Source organism: Limulus polyphemus, unplaced genomic scaffold, assembly GCF_000517525.1.
Source record: "Limulus polyphemus unplaced genomic scaffold, Limulus_polyphemus-2.1.2 Scaffold214, whole genome shotgun sequence".
NCBI classification, from domain to species: Eukaryota; Metazoa; Arthropoda; class Merostomata; order Xiphosura; family Limulidae; genus Limulus; species Limulus polyphemus.
This window is the reverse complement of record NW_013665824.1, coordinates 737,120-753,236: the sequence shown is the minus strand read 5'-3', so window position 1 is coordinate 753,236 and position 16,117 is coordinate 737,120. Positions and strand designations below refer to the sequence as shown.

At 31.8% G+C, this 16,117-nt stretch overlaps 1 protein-coding gene across 1 annotated transcript in view; it reads left to right on the top strand.

The window, feature by feature from the left end:
• The first annotated feature begins 2,734 nt into the window (after nt 1-2,734).
• Nucleotides 2,735-16,117, top strand: part of LOC106478475 (exostosin-2-like) — a 35,071-nt gene continuing 21,688 nt past the window's right edge. The window contains 8 exon segments of the mRNA XM_022382071.1: nt 2,735-2,757; nt 7,409-7,541; nt 8,644-9,076; nt 9,535-9,592; nt 9,594-9,733; nt 10,537-10,737; nt 12,563-12,761; nt 13,186-13,325. Coding sequence (XP_022237779.1) covers nt 8,769-9,076; nt 9,535-9,592; nt 9,594-9,733; nt 10,537-10,737; nt 12,563-12,761; nt 13,186-13,325 — 1,046 coding nt within the window. The 5' untranslated portion in view covers nt 2,735-2,757; nt 7,409-7,541; nt 8,644-8,768.

Genomic DNA, 16,117 nt, shown 5'->3' with positions numbered 1-16,117 from the left:
ACCAGTACGGAAGAAGATACGTCCCGTAAAATTAAGAGACTTTGTTGAATTGTAATTTTGTGTTGGTAATTCTGTACATTTTAATTAAGTTATTGTTATTGGTTTATTATATGTGGTTATTGTTCGGGACGAACAATATTAAGGAGGGGGCAGTGTTGCGTCAGCGAGTCACATGACTAGTGTGACGCCACGTTTCTAGAACTATCCCGTACCTTGGGAATGCTCTAGTATTTACTAGATATAGGGTAGTCTGGTATATAAAAGAGGGTGACAACGTGACAGGAGGATAATGTAATGTGTGTGTAGATAGTGAGTAATTGAACTGCAGTCAGAAGTATTGTTGACGTTCGTATAGCGTTTGTTATAGAGCGATTGTTGAAAATAAGTGTATCGTAAAGTTGTATTCGGAAAGAATAAACCAGTTTTATTAAGTAAAGACTTGTGTCGTTAAAGTTTCGTTGGAACGAAGTTACGAAAAAATCAATTAACAAACGGAGACGTAACAGTATCTTCACTGCAAGAAAATCTGTTAACTGCCAATTAGTGAGGTCATATCTTGTATGCCTGAAATCAGGGAGATGAAGCGTCTTCTTGAGCTTTTCCCTGCATCAAAACACAATAATTTCGAAACATTACGTCATAACTAAGGAGGTAGAAAACAAATGGTTCTGTCTTGTACCATAAGCACAAAGCTACACAATGTGTAATGGAAAGAATCAAACCTTTCATTTTAGCTTTATAGACCTAAAATCACACGCTTACCGTTGATCCAGCAGGAGAAAATCTAACTTAATATTTTGGGACAACATGGGACCTACTGGTCCATCTCAGTTGTTCCATCCTCTAAACTAAACTAAGTTCCTTTGTTTATTTGATTGTAGTTAAGCACAAAGCTACACAATGAACTATCTGTGTTCTGCTCTACAAGGGTATCGAAATCAGGTTTCTAGCGTTGTAAGTCCGCAGACATACTTCTGTGTCACTGGGGGCTAAAATAAACTAAAACTATTAATAAATAAATAAAAAAATATTAAGGTCAGCCCTTATCATTCATATACTTATCAAGCGTTTTCTTAAACTCACTTAAATTTACTATCTCCACAACATCTAAAGATAACCCGTTCCAAAGGTCAACCATCCTGTCAGAAAAATCTAACTGTCTTAGCTGAAGATGACTCCTACTCTGCCAAAATGTACAATTGTATCCCCTAGTCTTATTATTCTCACTGTTAAGTATCAAAAAAATTCCCTTTACAATATTAAACGCCTCAATTAGATCCCTCTGACTCTTCTATTTCAGGAGAAAATAATTTGAGATGTTTCAACCTCTCCTCGTATGACAACCCCTCCATTCGAGGCACCATTCTAGTAACCCTTTCCAACAATTTAATGTCTCTCCTAAGGTAAGTAGCCCAAAACTGAACACAATATTCAAAATGTAGCATAACCAATGACCTATACAATGAAATTATAATGTTACGTTTCTGGTCGTTCGTTAATTTTCCGTAAAAATTCTTTCCGAAGAAACTTTAGCGATACAAGTCCTTTCTTAAATAAAACTGGTTTATTCTTTCTGAATACAACTTTGCAATACACTTAATTTCCACAGTCACGCTATAACAAACGCTAATTGTCAGTGTCTATCTCTGTCTGCATTTCAATTACATTGTTGCCGTCACTTCTTGGCGGGCTTATATACAAGAATACCGCACATCTAGTAAACACTCGAGGCTTCACGAAGGGGCATGATTTTTCTAGAAGTTCATGACGTGTTACTAGCGTCACGTGACTTCTGCTGTCGTAACAATAACCTCTTTAGTCTTGTATTCAATACTTATGTAGACATAACCTAAAATTCTATTTTCCATACCATTAGCAACAGCATACTGCTTGGATGGCTTTAGAAACTGATCAACTATTACACCAAGATCACTTTTCTTTATAACAATATTAAAATTACTCCCATACAAATTAGATTAAGATGACCCACATGAATTATCTTGCATTTATTACAATTAAAACCCATTTGCCATTTATTTGCCCAATTCACTAAATGATCTAAACCCTTTTGTAAATCAGCAGCATCCTCTTCACGGCTAGCAACACCCAAGACCTTAATGTCATCTGCAAATTTAAGTAATTTATTGTCCATTCTTTCACCTATGTCACTGATGTAAATCAAAAAGAGCAAAGGTCCTAAGACTGAACCCTGAGGTACTGCCTTGTGACATTAATCCAGTCTGACTGAACTCCATTTGTAACAACCTTCGGCTTTCTTTCATCCAGCTACTCTTATATCCAATTTGCTAACTTATCCCCCACACCTATAGTTTTTTTACAAGCCTTTTATGTGGCGCCATGTCAAATGCCTTCTGAAAATCCAGCTATTACATCAAATCTACACTCTTACCATCATCAACATAAACAGTAACCTTTTCAAAGAATGTCAAAAGATTTACAAGGCAAGATTTTCCCTTAATGAAACCATGTTGACTATCTAATAAGAGTCTAAACTTAGACAAAGTGAAATGTAAATATGAACTATGAATATTTAGTGATTGATAAATTATATTGAAAAGCAACTTAATAAAAGTTTAAGACCGACATAGCGTTTTTTATCGGGTATCAAATGTTATTATGAAAAATCTCAATAATGGATTTATAAATATATAACAAACAATAGCGCCATCTAACTTAAGTTGTTTTTTTATATTACTAGGGTGTTTATGATCAACGGGAGCTAAGTAAATGTCATTTGTGAGTGTGAAATTCTGTTAGATCAGATTATCATTTAATTATTTTATTTACGTACTTTTGGAATATTTAAATATTTTGGAACTAAGTACCAAGTAAAAAAATAAGCAAAACTTATTATTATCTTTATATTTGGCTTAATCCTAGACTGTAACTAAAGTTACTCAAGTTACTGACTTTGCAATGTTCTATTCTAATACTAACACTAATATATTACTATTAACATAAAAATAAAATGATAAACACCTTTTTCAGCCAAATAAAGGGAAATGGTGTTGTTGTTTTATTCATTCATGGCTATGACAGAGGCGTGGGAATCGGGGGTGCTGTAGCACCACCACTTTTAGTTTTACATGTTTGAATTATAAGTTATAATATTATATATCAACTGTAATTTATATTATTAATATTACATTGATTTTCTGGGGTTCATGTCCCCGGATCTCCCTATATTGAGCTTCCCTTGGCAGCTTCTTATACTTTCAATCTCTCGTTGTGAAATCTGCAAGTCTAGCCAAGCACTCCTAGTTCTACTTTGCAACTATTTCCTACTCCTGTTTCTTTAAAGTTTAATGGTGGAGACAAACATGTAATATTTGCTTAGAAGTTAGATCAAGGGTTTTTTTTTGTTCAGTTTCCAGGCAGGATCAGCCTTATGAGGGTGTGGGGTCTGAGGCTAGTACTCAGAATTAGGTTCTCGAGTTTGGATACTAGAAGAATACACTTGACTCAGCCACTTAGGTGCGGGGACAGTGAAAGCATATAATCAGTATACTATAAGAAGAGATACCACATAAAAATTTTGTGCTTATCGAGTGATTGGTTTTATTTACATATATTGATACCAAGTTTGAAGTAAAATAACCCTACTACTACTACTACTACTACTGCTAATCCTGCAACAGTACAAGAAGTGCCAAGACCTATGACTTCAATGTACAATATCGACTTTGTCAATTTTCTGTAGCACTGTTATACCCTTTATATTTGAAAACAAGGTTCAGACGTGTTTTGCAGCAAAAAATGTGTATTAGAATAAAATTGTTTTGAAATTCAATATTCCAATCCTTGACATTCTCACTGTTACATGGCTCACTCTATTAGTATTAGTATTATGTTTACAGAACTTTATACAAATGTCTGTGAACAAATTAGGTAACTGAAAAACCTAATTTAGCATGCACTATTGATTATTTTGTTCTTGCATATGCGCTTGAGTCTCTGACTTAAGTATAAGTTGTTAAAATATATCTTGTTTAAAATATTAGGGGCAGAAGTAGCTGCAGTTGGGATTCAACAAAAAAGTAACATGATGAATGATGGGTTGAGTTTAGTTCTCTGCACTACTTGTAGGGTTACCCAATTAACAGTCCTGAGACTTGTTTTTCAATATAATACAACAGTTTTTTCAGTTCAGTGATACTGGTATGTCTAAATATTAAATAAATATTCAAATATTTTTAATACGATATGTCTATTGAGTTTTTATAATGTGTGCATGACAAGCCCATATCCCATGAAGCAGATTTTATTTAAAATTCTAATTAGGAATTAAATGTCTTTGGCCTACACAACAACGCCACTGAGAACACTGTCAATTACAACAATTATAATAACTAAATAAAAATAGGCCAAATATTCATTGTGTTGTAAGGTGTATTTTCAATATTTTAATTTGGACATTGGCTAGAGGGTGAATGAAATTAAGGTTAAGTAAATTTATGAGAGTAGACCTAGAACATGCTAAATAATGTCACAAATATCTAGTAAGTTTGTGAAGTATCTAGAAATGAGGTTAGATTATAAATATGAGAATCAGTGTTTTGCTTTCAGCAGGCAATGAATAGTGAATGAGTATTGAGTTTTGTTTTCAGCCATTCAGTGAAGTATTTGTGTTAGTTATTACTTTTTTTTTATCTCCTGTAGGTATTTGTTCCATGAATTAACTGAAAATGATTGTTTTGTACAACCAACTACAAATGAATCTATTGAACCATTTAAAGAAATTTTCTTTGATAAGATACATACATTATGCAATTTTATTTATTAATTTTTTTAAGATTAAACATGTACATAAATGTGTATTTATGTGTGTATTTGAGCATAAGTGATATGTATTTAAAAATAAATTACTTTTGTTACATTAAATCTTTAAAATTTATGCTGCTTAAAATATTTAGACAACAGAATAAATATAAATTGTTTTAAACTTGTATAACATATACATATGTTGGAATAATTGGTTCATGAGAGGCCTGAAATTGGTGCTATTTTTTCCTCATGATTAATGTAAAATTTACTAAGGGTCTTAGTTTTGCTATATGTATGTATATATTTATATAAAAGTAAAAATGAGTTCTCATTATCTTCCTTTATCCAAAAATCATATTTTGTTTCTTTAATACAAACTTAACTAGTTTCGTAACATCAAGGTTACTCAAGGTACACATTTATAATTTGCTGTAAACCATATATTTTATTTTATTTTTAATGAGAGATGTCCTTGATGGGCAACAACTTTCTGGTGTCACATTACAGTTTCTTAACTTCATCCCACATTCCAGGAATTCTGATTGAAATTTAATATGCTATATTGCTTGTAGGGTCAATGGATTGATTTAGGATGCTCCTACATTCAGCTCTTTGTATCTTCTTTTGTTTCTGTTCTGTTGTTTTGAGCTAACTAAGTTTTAATTCTCACTTTGATTTCATTTCTAAGTTCCAGTTTCCCAGCATATTTGATTTAAATATTAATTATGAATCAGTGCATGTGAGAAGTTGAAGAGTATGATACAAATCATACATTTTTATTTTCTAGAATGACTGCATATTGTGGTAGACAATTACAATTATTTATCCTAACAGTCTTACCATCTAAACTTTTCACATCTGCTTTGTTTTAATTTTATTGGTTTATAACTATTCTTTCCAACCCTCTCTCTGTGTAATAAGCAAGAACTAGCAGCAAAATGTTTTCAGTGGAGCTTAATGTTAGCAGATGTTCAGGTTATATGCACATACAAATCATGAGATTAAGCTATGATTGATCGGACTAAGCTAGTGAAATTTTAAATTTTATTTAACTTTTGTTGTCTAAGCTATGAAGGTTCTGATTTTTTACGTTCTAGTTTCTTTAATAAAATATATATTAATAAATGAGAAACATACATAAAAACAAATTTAGTACTTTTTTCTCTACTCAGGCTTTTTGCTGTCAATGCTGTGGCATACTAGCACTACCTTTTTTTTCACCAAGCTAGTTGTTTAAATAAAAATTATTTGAGCTTTCAAATGTGCATTTTAGAACACAAAAATATATTGGACACTAGAATAGAATGTTCTAGAACTAATATAATTTGATAGGCTCTCTAAGTGAACTATAAATAGATTAAAAGATTTCATTAAATTTTTAAACTTTTGAAGCTGATCTACAATAATCACAGGTCAAGAAAATGAGGTGAATTGTCTACCATGTTCAGCAAAAAGAAATAACTGTAATAAGATTTTTATAGTGAAAAAAATGCTCTTTCTGTTGGTAATAAACATGTCCATCATATAAAACCATGTGTTTAGGATATTTCCTTTGAAATCTGTGACAAAATTGGAGTTGCTTTACTGGATGGATTTGACTAATGCATTGATATCTCAGCAAATGAAGAAGTTAGGAGGCTCAAATTTTATGTGTTGCTTTTTCAGTTAGTGTAGTTCGTGTTTGTAATTGGATAGACATTCAGAAACCGGTGCTACTATAGCGTGAGGTCTACCGCCATATGTTGTCTATAGTGTGAGGTCTACTGCTGCATTATCCATCCCTCATGGATATCACACATTTCCATACATTTATTTTAGCAATAAACACTTAATTTGATACATTTTTATACATGTTTGATAGACCTGGGTAGGCGACATATGGCGGTAGACCTCACGCTATAGTAGCACCCAGAAACCCATATCAGCAAAGAGAGCAAATATTGTTAAAGGAGAATTTAGTAACAACTGTGTTGTGATTACAGAAATGTGAAGATTAAGAATTTATTTAAATATTTCCTTTTTTAAGTTAACAAATTAAAACTCAGATAATAAAAAATTGAATTATGAGCTACATTTCAATGTCAAGTTTATTGACATACATTGATAATAAAGTTGTTTAAGTTTTTGCTGTATCTACATGTTGTGACATGCATATTTTGACCTAGAGTACATAGTGTTAAGACTTCTACTGTTCAACCTTATGATTTGATCCTTTTGTGTTAACAAAATGAAACTGTGAACATATGTAGTCAATCTTGATGTTATTGATGGTAAACCCTTTTTTTTTTGCCTATGTCACAAGCCTTAAACAAAGCTACTACTCCTACACTTGTTAACCAGTAATGAATATATATATCTGGTTCCACTTCTATACTTATGCTAATAGAATTAACTCGCCTCTTTGTGTTAAAGCTCTTTGTAATAGAGGACTTCTTTGCACTTTTTATATTTGGTACACATTTTACATATTATTTACTCTTTGTCTGTACAAAATTAAAATTTCATGCAAATCAAACATAACGTTTAGCTGTTACAGTGAGAAGAATGATGATTTTTGAAGGATAATTTTTGTTTAGACTTGCAGAACAAATAGCTAATGGAATCATTCTGAAATTATTTACAGGATCTCAACTTAAAAATTGGCTGTTATCCAGTTTTTATCATATCTCAGTTGACTAGGGGTGTCCAGGCCTACAACAGCAAAGAATATACACATCTTGTTCTTCAGCCTTTTAGGCTTTGTTGATCACAAAAAGGTGTGATGATATCCCTTACAATCACTTGTGCATTCTGATTTTTTTAAATAGTGATATCTAAACCAAAAATAGCCCAGCTTTAAAAAAGTGTGGCCAAGAAAGAAAAAAAAAGATAGTGACTGAAAGATGTGAAATCTTAATTGGTGGCCAAGTCAGTGTATTAATGCTACTGATGACAATAAAAATTTTACAGACTCCTAAGTGAAACATGAAGGATGGTAACACAATTATATAGTGTACAAAGCATTGAATATCTACATGTTGCAGTTATTTAACGTTTATTTATTATTGGCTGGTAATTCCTGTTTCATCCTGTACTTAAGTTTTTTAAAGGAACACCAGATTTCTGTAAGAAAGATAACTTCAGGGTATAATGATAACATCATTTACACTAGAATTATAATACTTTTTAGCTTGTGTAAAATATAGAAAAAACAAATTGTCTTTTCAATGCCCCTATGACCTTCACAGTACCTTACTTAGTATTCTACAGTAGGTTTGGGAGCTATTTTTGTTGTAGGCTGGCAAAGAATAATAATAATAAGAATTATAAATGGAGCTGTTTTGAGCAGATTTTCTTTTCTTTTTAGGTCTAATGTGCTTTTTTTGTGCATTTTCATATGTGTACAGCCTCAGCAGTCAATACTGAAGGTTTTAAAGTGTTGTTTGAAATGAATCTTTACTGTTTAAGGTTCTATTTGCTTGAACATTCTATGCATGTATCTGCTTCTAAAGCTGAAGGACACTGGCAGCAATTATATTTATAAAAAAATTCATCAAAGAAGAAGTGTTACGAAGCATCAAGTAAATTTCTTGGACTTGCTTTTGAACCTGTGAATTGATCATACATGAATACTCACAATTGATTCATACTTTCTTGTCACATGTCATCTGTGTTAAATTTCTCATATAGACTTCGATAAAGAGTAAATGTAATTTATGCTGTAAAAAATAAATATTTATATAACCAGTGATTGCTCAACAAATAATTTCTGTAATACGTTTCACACAGTTTTACAAAGTGCAAATGTGCTTAAAAATATCTATATATATATGTATATATATGTTTTTACAATTTTGTTTTGTACTATTTTATTTATAGATGACAGTTTTGGGCCAGAAATGAAGTTACGGGAAGCACTACCAGAAAGAGTATATAATTCCATTATAGTTAGACTTGAGTTACCTTAAATCATTGTTATTCCTTTGAGGGACCCACCATTGATAATGGTATCAGTACGGAATGCACCACGTTTGACTCGACGTTATACACCATTTTTTAATGTACTTTTCTGCTTCATATTGGTGGCACTGGTTTTAGGGGGGCTAAGTACCTTATGGCCATGGAATAGTGAAACTCCAAAGCGTGAATTTGTGCTTCAATCAGAAGAATTTGCTCCTGTTGCCACAGTTTTATCTACAGATGCTTTAGCAAAATCAACAAAGTCATCCTGTACATTCTACAACTGTTTTGATGTTTATCGCTGTGGTCAACATGGCTCATCTTTAACTGTGTATATTTATCCCATTCTAAGGTAGGTTACATAGTAGCAGTTGTTGGTGTTATTGCCAGATTTATATATATATATTACTATAAATTATTTAAATCTTGTAGACAAATGTGTAGGATGAAAATCTGTTTTTTCTGAGATGATCCTTGAAGCATGAATTTTTGTGGTGCTTTCTAAAATTGCCAGATTTATATATATATTACTATAAATTATTTAAATCTTGTAGACAAATGTGTAGGATGAAAAAACTAGAAGTATCTAGTTTTTATCTGTTTTTTCTGAGATGATCCTTGAAGCATGAATTTTTGTGGTGCTTTCGAAAATGAATAATATATTTTGTTAAACAAAACATTATAAATAATATATGTTATATGAAATTTGTCATGATAGATCAGTATTTACATTATGGTGTAGTTTATTAAAAACTCTTGTATTTTATAAGTTTTTATGTATATTACAATGATTGTTATTTTTGTTACCAGATATGTTGATGAGAATGGTTTGCCAGTGATGAATGCCCTATCTAAGGAATTCATGGAGTATTTTGGAAGCTATTCAAGAAAGTAAATTCTATGTAACAAATCCTGATAAAGCATGTATCTTGGTACCTGCTCTTGACTTGCTAAATCAGAATAATTTGCATCTCAAAGAAACATCACAAATATTAGCTGGCCTGCCATAGTAAGTTTAAATTGTTTAATTAGTGCTTTATTTTCATTGTTATTTCTTATGTTTAGCAGTGATATTCAGTAAAGTGGTCACTTAGATATAAATTGGCTTACACTACAAGTTATAATAAATAAATATTGCAGTTTTACTTGTATTTCTGGAAAACAGCTACATGTATCAAAGGAAATGTGTTCTTAGTGTTTCCTTGATCCAACTTCAAGACTGTGTCAGTAAGTTGCATCCATATCCTGTGATTATTCTCCCCATGCTTATGGTAAACAGTATTCTTGAGTGTTCAATGTAACTGTCACTTTAAATTTTTACAGATTCTACTTTTCTATGATAGTCACTGTCCTACAGTCTGATTAAATATATTATGACTAATAAGACAGTCTAGCAGTCTGGTGTACCTATCAGTATGTAGTATTAGCTTAATGCCCTTCCCAACTGATTTTCTATTTTTTTGCACAGCATAACTTATTCTAACATGGTGGTAAGAAAATTACTAAAAACCTTTTATGCAATTTGGTCTTTTACCTGACACTCATCAGCAACTTCTGCTGTGTTTAATGTGAATCACTTGAAAAAGCTGAGTTGGTAAAGGAAAATATTTTAATTATATATGTGACATTACGGAAATTCTGTTATGATATAAATATGTGTTTTTTTCAGTTTTATGTTTTTTGATCTACAGTGGTTTAAAGAAAAATCTAAAAACGTTGTTCATGTTAAACCTGTGTGGGGTTAGTATTTATGTAATAAACTAATAAATTCTAAGTAAATTAGAAATATCGTAATATATATCTGTTTTTTAGTTGGAATTCTGGAATAAACCATCTCCTGTTTAACATGTTGCCTGGAAATGTTCCTAATTATAATCCCTGTCTGGAGGTGGAAAGGGATAATGCCATTGTGGCTGGAGCAGGATTGTCTACTTGGACATATCGTCGAACTTATGATATAAGCATCCCTTTGTTCAGTCCTTTGAGTCAAGACTTCCAACATGAGACAATAGAGTGAGTCAAACATCTTATTCTTAAGTTCAGCTAATTACTAAGAACTTTCTGTTTCAGCTAGTATTTTGTGAAACATCATTTCATTTTTTAAAAAAAGACTTGACATGTAATGTTTAGGAAACCTCTTTATAATAGATGTTTGACACCAAGTTTAACCATTAGATAAGTAGATGGACTATTTTAAAATCAACGTGTTTAAAAACTAGTTATTATGAATTATAGTTGTAATTTGTACATGAACTTGAGTTTAGGATTTGAGTATCTGTACCAATTTATGACTAAATCAAAATTTTCCGAAAGTTTTACTTATCTTGGATGTCTAATTAATTACTTTATATTTCAACACTTGAGGTAACATCAAACATAATATTTTCCTTTTTTAAGTGGAACAGATTTTCACTGGACACATGAAAAGCTGCTGTTTTTTTTCTTTCTTTTTTCAAACATTTTATTTTGTTTTTTTATTTACACGATAGAGGAGTTTAGCATCAGTCAAAGCACAGGCTATCCTCCCACCATTTATGGTGCCCTTAATTCCACAACTATTGACCACAGGAAGGCAACTGGCTTGTAGCAAACATTTTGACTTTTTACTTTATGTATAATTTTTTATTTAAATCTGTCCATATGGGTTGTTAAAATTGTACATCACAACTTTTTAGAGTTACACTCAAAATTTAATTAAACTACTGAATTATCAATGTATATGATTAAACTTGACATCAAAATATAGTTAATAATGAAATTTTAACATTATACAACTTTTAATTTCTCACTTTCACAAGGATATATTTAAATAACTTCTCAATTTCCTTTTGTCTGTTTAATGTGACATTTGTTTGCTTTGACTTGCCCATTTTCTATTTTTCATTACCCCTCTAAGATGTTCCTAGTTTAACATAAATTACTCATTATAGTATTGACATTATTAAGCGATAGTTTAATGTTTATATTCTTCATTCTACTTTATGTACGGAGATATAAACCACAGAAATTCAAACCTACTTGCCATGTCCTCTCTTTCACAAAATGCTAGTAATTATCTCAGACATTTGCCATTACATCATTTATAAACAATAGAAAGACAAACTTTTGATTTACTGAATGGTGTAAAATACCTTGTTTTCAGTAAAAAGTTTTAGTTATTTCAGCTATAGATTGAAAGCTAGTTCAAATCAAACAGTTAATGGAATTATTTAAGGTACTTATGCATTAGTTAGAAAGACAGTTAAATTATAATAGTTATAGGATGTTGTTTGCTTTATGCATCCTATTATTTTGTGTTTTTAAATGTATATTTAAAATAAATAAAAATTATTTGATGTTTCAGTTCCATCATTACAAAAAAAGTAGGCTTAAATTTGATCGGTAACTGACAGTAAAAAACAAGAGGTCGCAGATAAGTACTATGTTTATAAATCTTTCAACTAATACTCAAGTAGGAAAACTTAAGTCAGGGTTTTAAAAGCTAGTAATGTCATTTGATAAGTGTAATTCTAGTACTAATTTCTCACATAAGTGTTTTCAATATTTATTTTGAGCCATATATAAAAAATGTTACAACTTAGATCATCTGTATTAAGACTACCACTGTTTACATTGTAGCTATTAGCACTTAGCAGCCTTTGCCATAAGAATGATTCTTTTCATTATAGCTGAGTTGTAGTTTAGATAAAATATATAAATTACTTGTATTTAATGACAGTATCTTTGATAAAAAAAATATTAATATTGCATTTACAGAGGTGGACATTTACATAATGTGACACTTAAATCAAAATTTGTTTCTTGAAACCTGAAATCTTTGGTGAATCTGTTTCTACAGAATCAATGAGAGCCCAAGAAAGTGGTTGATAGTTTCTCCCCAAATCAACATTCATTCAGAGTATCGAGAAGAATTAGAAGAGTTGAAAGAAGAGCATCCAGAACTCCTTGTTTTGGATGAGTGTATTCCAGCTAAACCTGATAATGCTACAGAGAGATGTCATGATGGTGAGACTTACTTCTACCCATCCATTTTAAAGGTGATTTCAAAAATTTATTACTTTTGATTTCTGACTGCCAAATTATTTTATTACAAACATCACAATAAGATTACAATCAATCTTTAATATTTGACCCTTAACTGGCTTAGAATAAGTATTGGTCAAAGTTCATAAGTAAAGTAATTTAAAGCTTTAGGCTGTGGTTACATACGGCATGACTTGTTACTTATGTGCAATGTTAGCCTGTTTTATGGCTTCTTAATAGTGTAGTTTATTTTTTAAGTCCAATTGCTTATTTAACCTATTCAGATTATCAAGTTATTTCTACAGAATGTATTCTACCTGTCCCAGAAGCTTATATTATGGTTAGTTGAAACATTTTTCAATTTTATGTCAATGTAATATAGAAGTTTAGTGAATCTGAATGTAGTTAAATACAATATAAAAATATTGTTTTACATAGAATTCTACTTTCTGCCTGGTACTACAAGGGGCAAGACTGGCCCAAGCAACTCTCTCTGATGCCATGATGTATGGATGTATTCCAGTAGTTGCCATTGATGGATATGTTTTACCCTTCTCTGAAGTTTTAGACTGGAAAAGGTATATTATCTATTATCATAAACACTTTAAACTTTTTCCTGGGTAGGACAAAAGTTACTGTACAGTTGGTACTAAGGAAAATATTGCAAATACAATTTAAACCAATTTAATTATTGTTTGTGTAAGAGTAATATTTAGAAATTAAGTGTGTGCTGTATGAAACAACTGTATAGTTACTTTTTGGTTCAACGATTTACTCGAAGACACATGATCCACCAAGAGTAATATTTAGAAATTAAGTGAGTGCTGTATGAAACAACTGTATAGTTACTTTCTGGTTCAACGATTTACTCGAAGACACATGATCCACCAACAGCAGTACCGGTGACTACGTGGTTGGTTTGGGCCCAGTGGGGCTCGTCTCTTGAATTTTGTTCATTTTTGGGGACCTTTTCTCACCGGTGTGTTGGTTTACAGAGTGCTCTCAGAGGGATATGCTATCCCCTTCCTCCATTATTTAGTGCTCCCATTACCTTCCCTTCTCCTCAGTATGCCAGCATCTGTCAAAGGCAGTTCAGGACTTCATTGCACAAAAGGCTATTGAACCAGCTCCGCCAGGTTCATGGGGGTTTTACTCCTGCCTGTTTATGGTTCCAAAGAAGACTGGGAACTAGCATCCTGTCATAAATTTATCCTGTCTCAATCAGTATGTTCACACACCAAGGTACACATTTCCAACGCTTAGCTACGTATTCTTGTGGCGGAGCATTCGTGTTCATATCTTCGGTTTGTCCATCTTGGGCTGTGTACCAGTTTTGCACCTTACGTTTCGACATAGCCTCAACATATACATGTTTTGTCCTGTGTTCCACTCCTTTCTTCGGCATATTCGTGTCATGGAGTTGCGCTTTCATGTTTATATGGACGACTGGCTTCCTCTTGCTCATTCCGAACAGAAATCAGCCTGTCACACACTAGTCAGCTACTGCCCGAAGCTGTGCGGGTGGGCTGGTTGGTCAAGTTGGTCCAGTACTGGTACTGGCCCATCAGTACCGGTGGTACAGGTACTGGTTTATAGTATATCAATGTTGAGAATAATATGTATTATCACATTTCCCATCTTTGGAGTTTGACCGATTGCCACTTCTGATATTTCAGATTTGCTTTTCACAAAATTATAAATGTTTGATGTGGTAGTTTTAAGATCATACTTCAGTTAATAAGCGAATCTCATCGTGAAAATTGGCAATAGCATGAAATATGGGAAACTAGTGACCCCCACGCTCTAGAAGAGAATATGAATGTGCCTATGTGACTGATTGCACTCTAGGTAGGTCTGTGCGTGATTAACCCTCATCATGTGGGCAGGTCAAACTGTGTATGACAAAACGTTTTAGTGAATTACATTAAAAATTTAATTAAACTTCTTAATTATCATGATATATGAACAAACTTGACATCAAACCATAGATGATATATCAAATTTTAATATTATATGTTTCAAGATCTTAATTGTATAAGGAAATATTTAAAAACAACTTCAAAATTTGGATATTTGTTCTTGAGCCATCTGCCTGTTCTGGGTTTTTTTGTCCACCCCAAGAAAACTACAAATGTAACATAAAATATTCTTTATAATTTCATCATTGATATCCTGAAGCTATATTTATATATTTATTTGGCTAAAGAGCAATCAATGGAAATTCAGAAACTACTTTCCACACCTACCTCTGATATGTGTTAATTTACAATTTGCTAATAGATTTTTCTGAGACTGACTCCCAATAGAAAGCCTAGATTTCAACTGATTCATTGCCATAGTCATCATACCATGCAGGCTTACAGATAATTGACAATTTGGTTTGATGTGAAAAAACATTTTCCCATGAGAACACACTGGGAAAAATAGTCAAATTTCTAACTGCTCAAGTCACATGATTAGAGATGCTTGAGTACCGGTACTGGAAGTACCTGGTCAGTACTGGTACCTGCATCCTGGTACTGCCAGTACTATTGAAAACTGTGGTAGTAAACCAAAATAAAATGTAGTAACATAAATTTTTTTTTTCACACATATACCAGTGAACTACTGATGTGATAAATGCATAGAGAAAATTATACTCTACTAACCACATGACATTTCAATCTGTGTGTTTAGTGTGTCATAATGTCTTAATGATGTAACGGTTTTCCTGTACACTAGTAAATATCTGAGATACACCACTGTAATCACAAGTATAATCATTAAGCAATGACTCATAATATTTATGTGCTTTGAGAAATATGAGGAAGAGACGTATTCATAGATCTTTGGACGACTCAAGCCTGAATTTAATTCAAAACTTTCTATAGCATACCATTCTTACAATTAAAGATACAAAACCAAGCTAAATAATTTTTTCTCAGAATTTAAAATGATTACTCACACGTTATATTAAGAGTATGAGTTATCACTTAATTTTTGGAAATTAAAATGTTGTTGATGAGATGAAGTAATTAATTACTTTTATATCAGTATAGTAGTCTTAGAAGTCTAAAACAATTATAATTTTTTGTGAAGCTGGTTTTCTGTTCATTTGTATAAAGACAAACAAATATAAAATATACATGCACACATAAAAACATGTTTAGAAGGACTTGCATCCATTTACTGAAAAAAGAAAAAATCAAACATACACATGATTAACATTATCCAATCGTCCGTAAAACTATTAAATTTACTAAGTGTATTATCACAAAATTTAGCAGGCTCTTAGCAAATATTACAAGTCTAGTGTACACAAAAAATCAAATTTTTTAATTAAGTATTTCTACTAAAGGTTTATCTGTGAATTTCCAAAGTCTTAATTAAG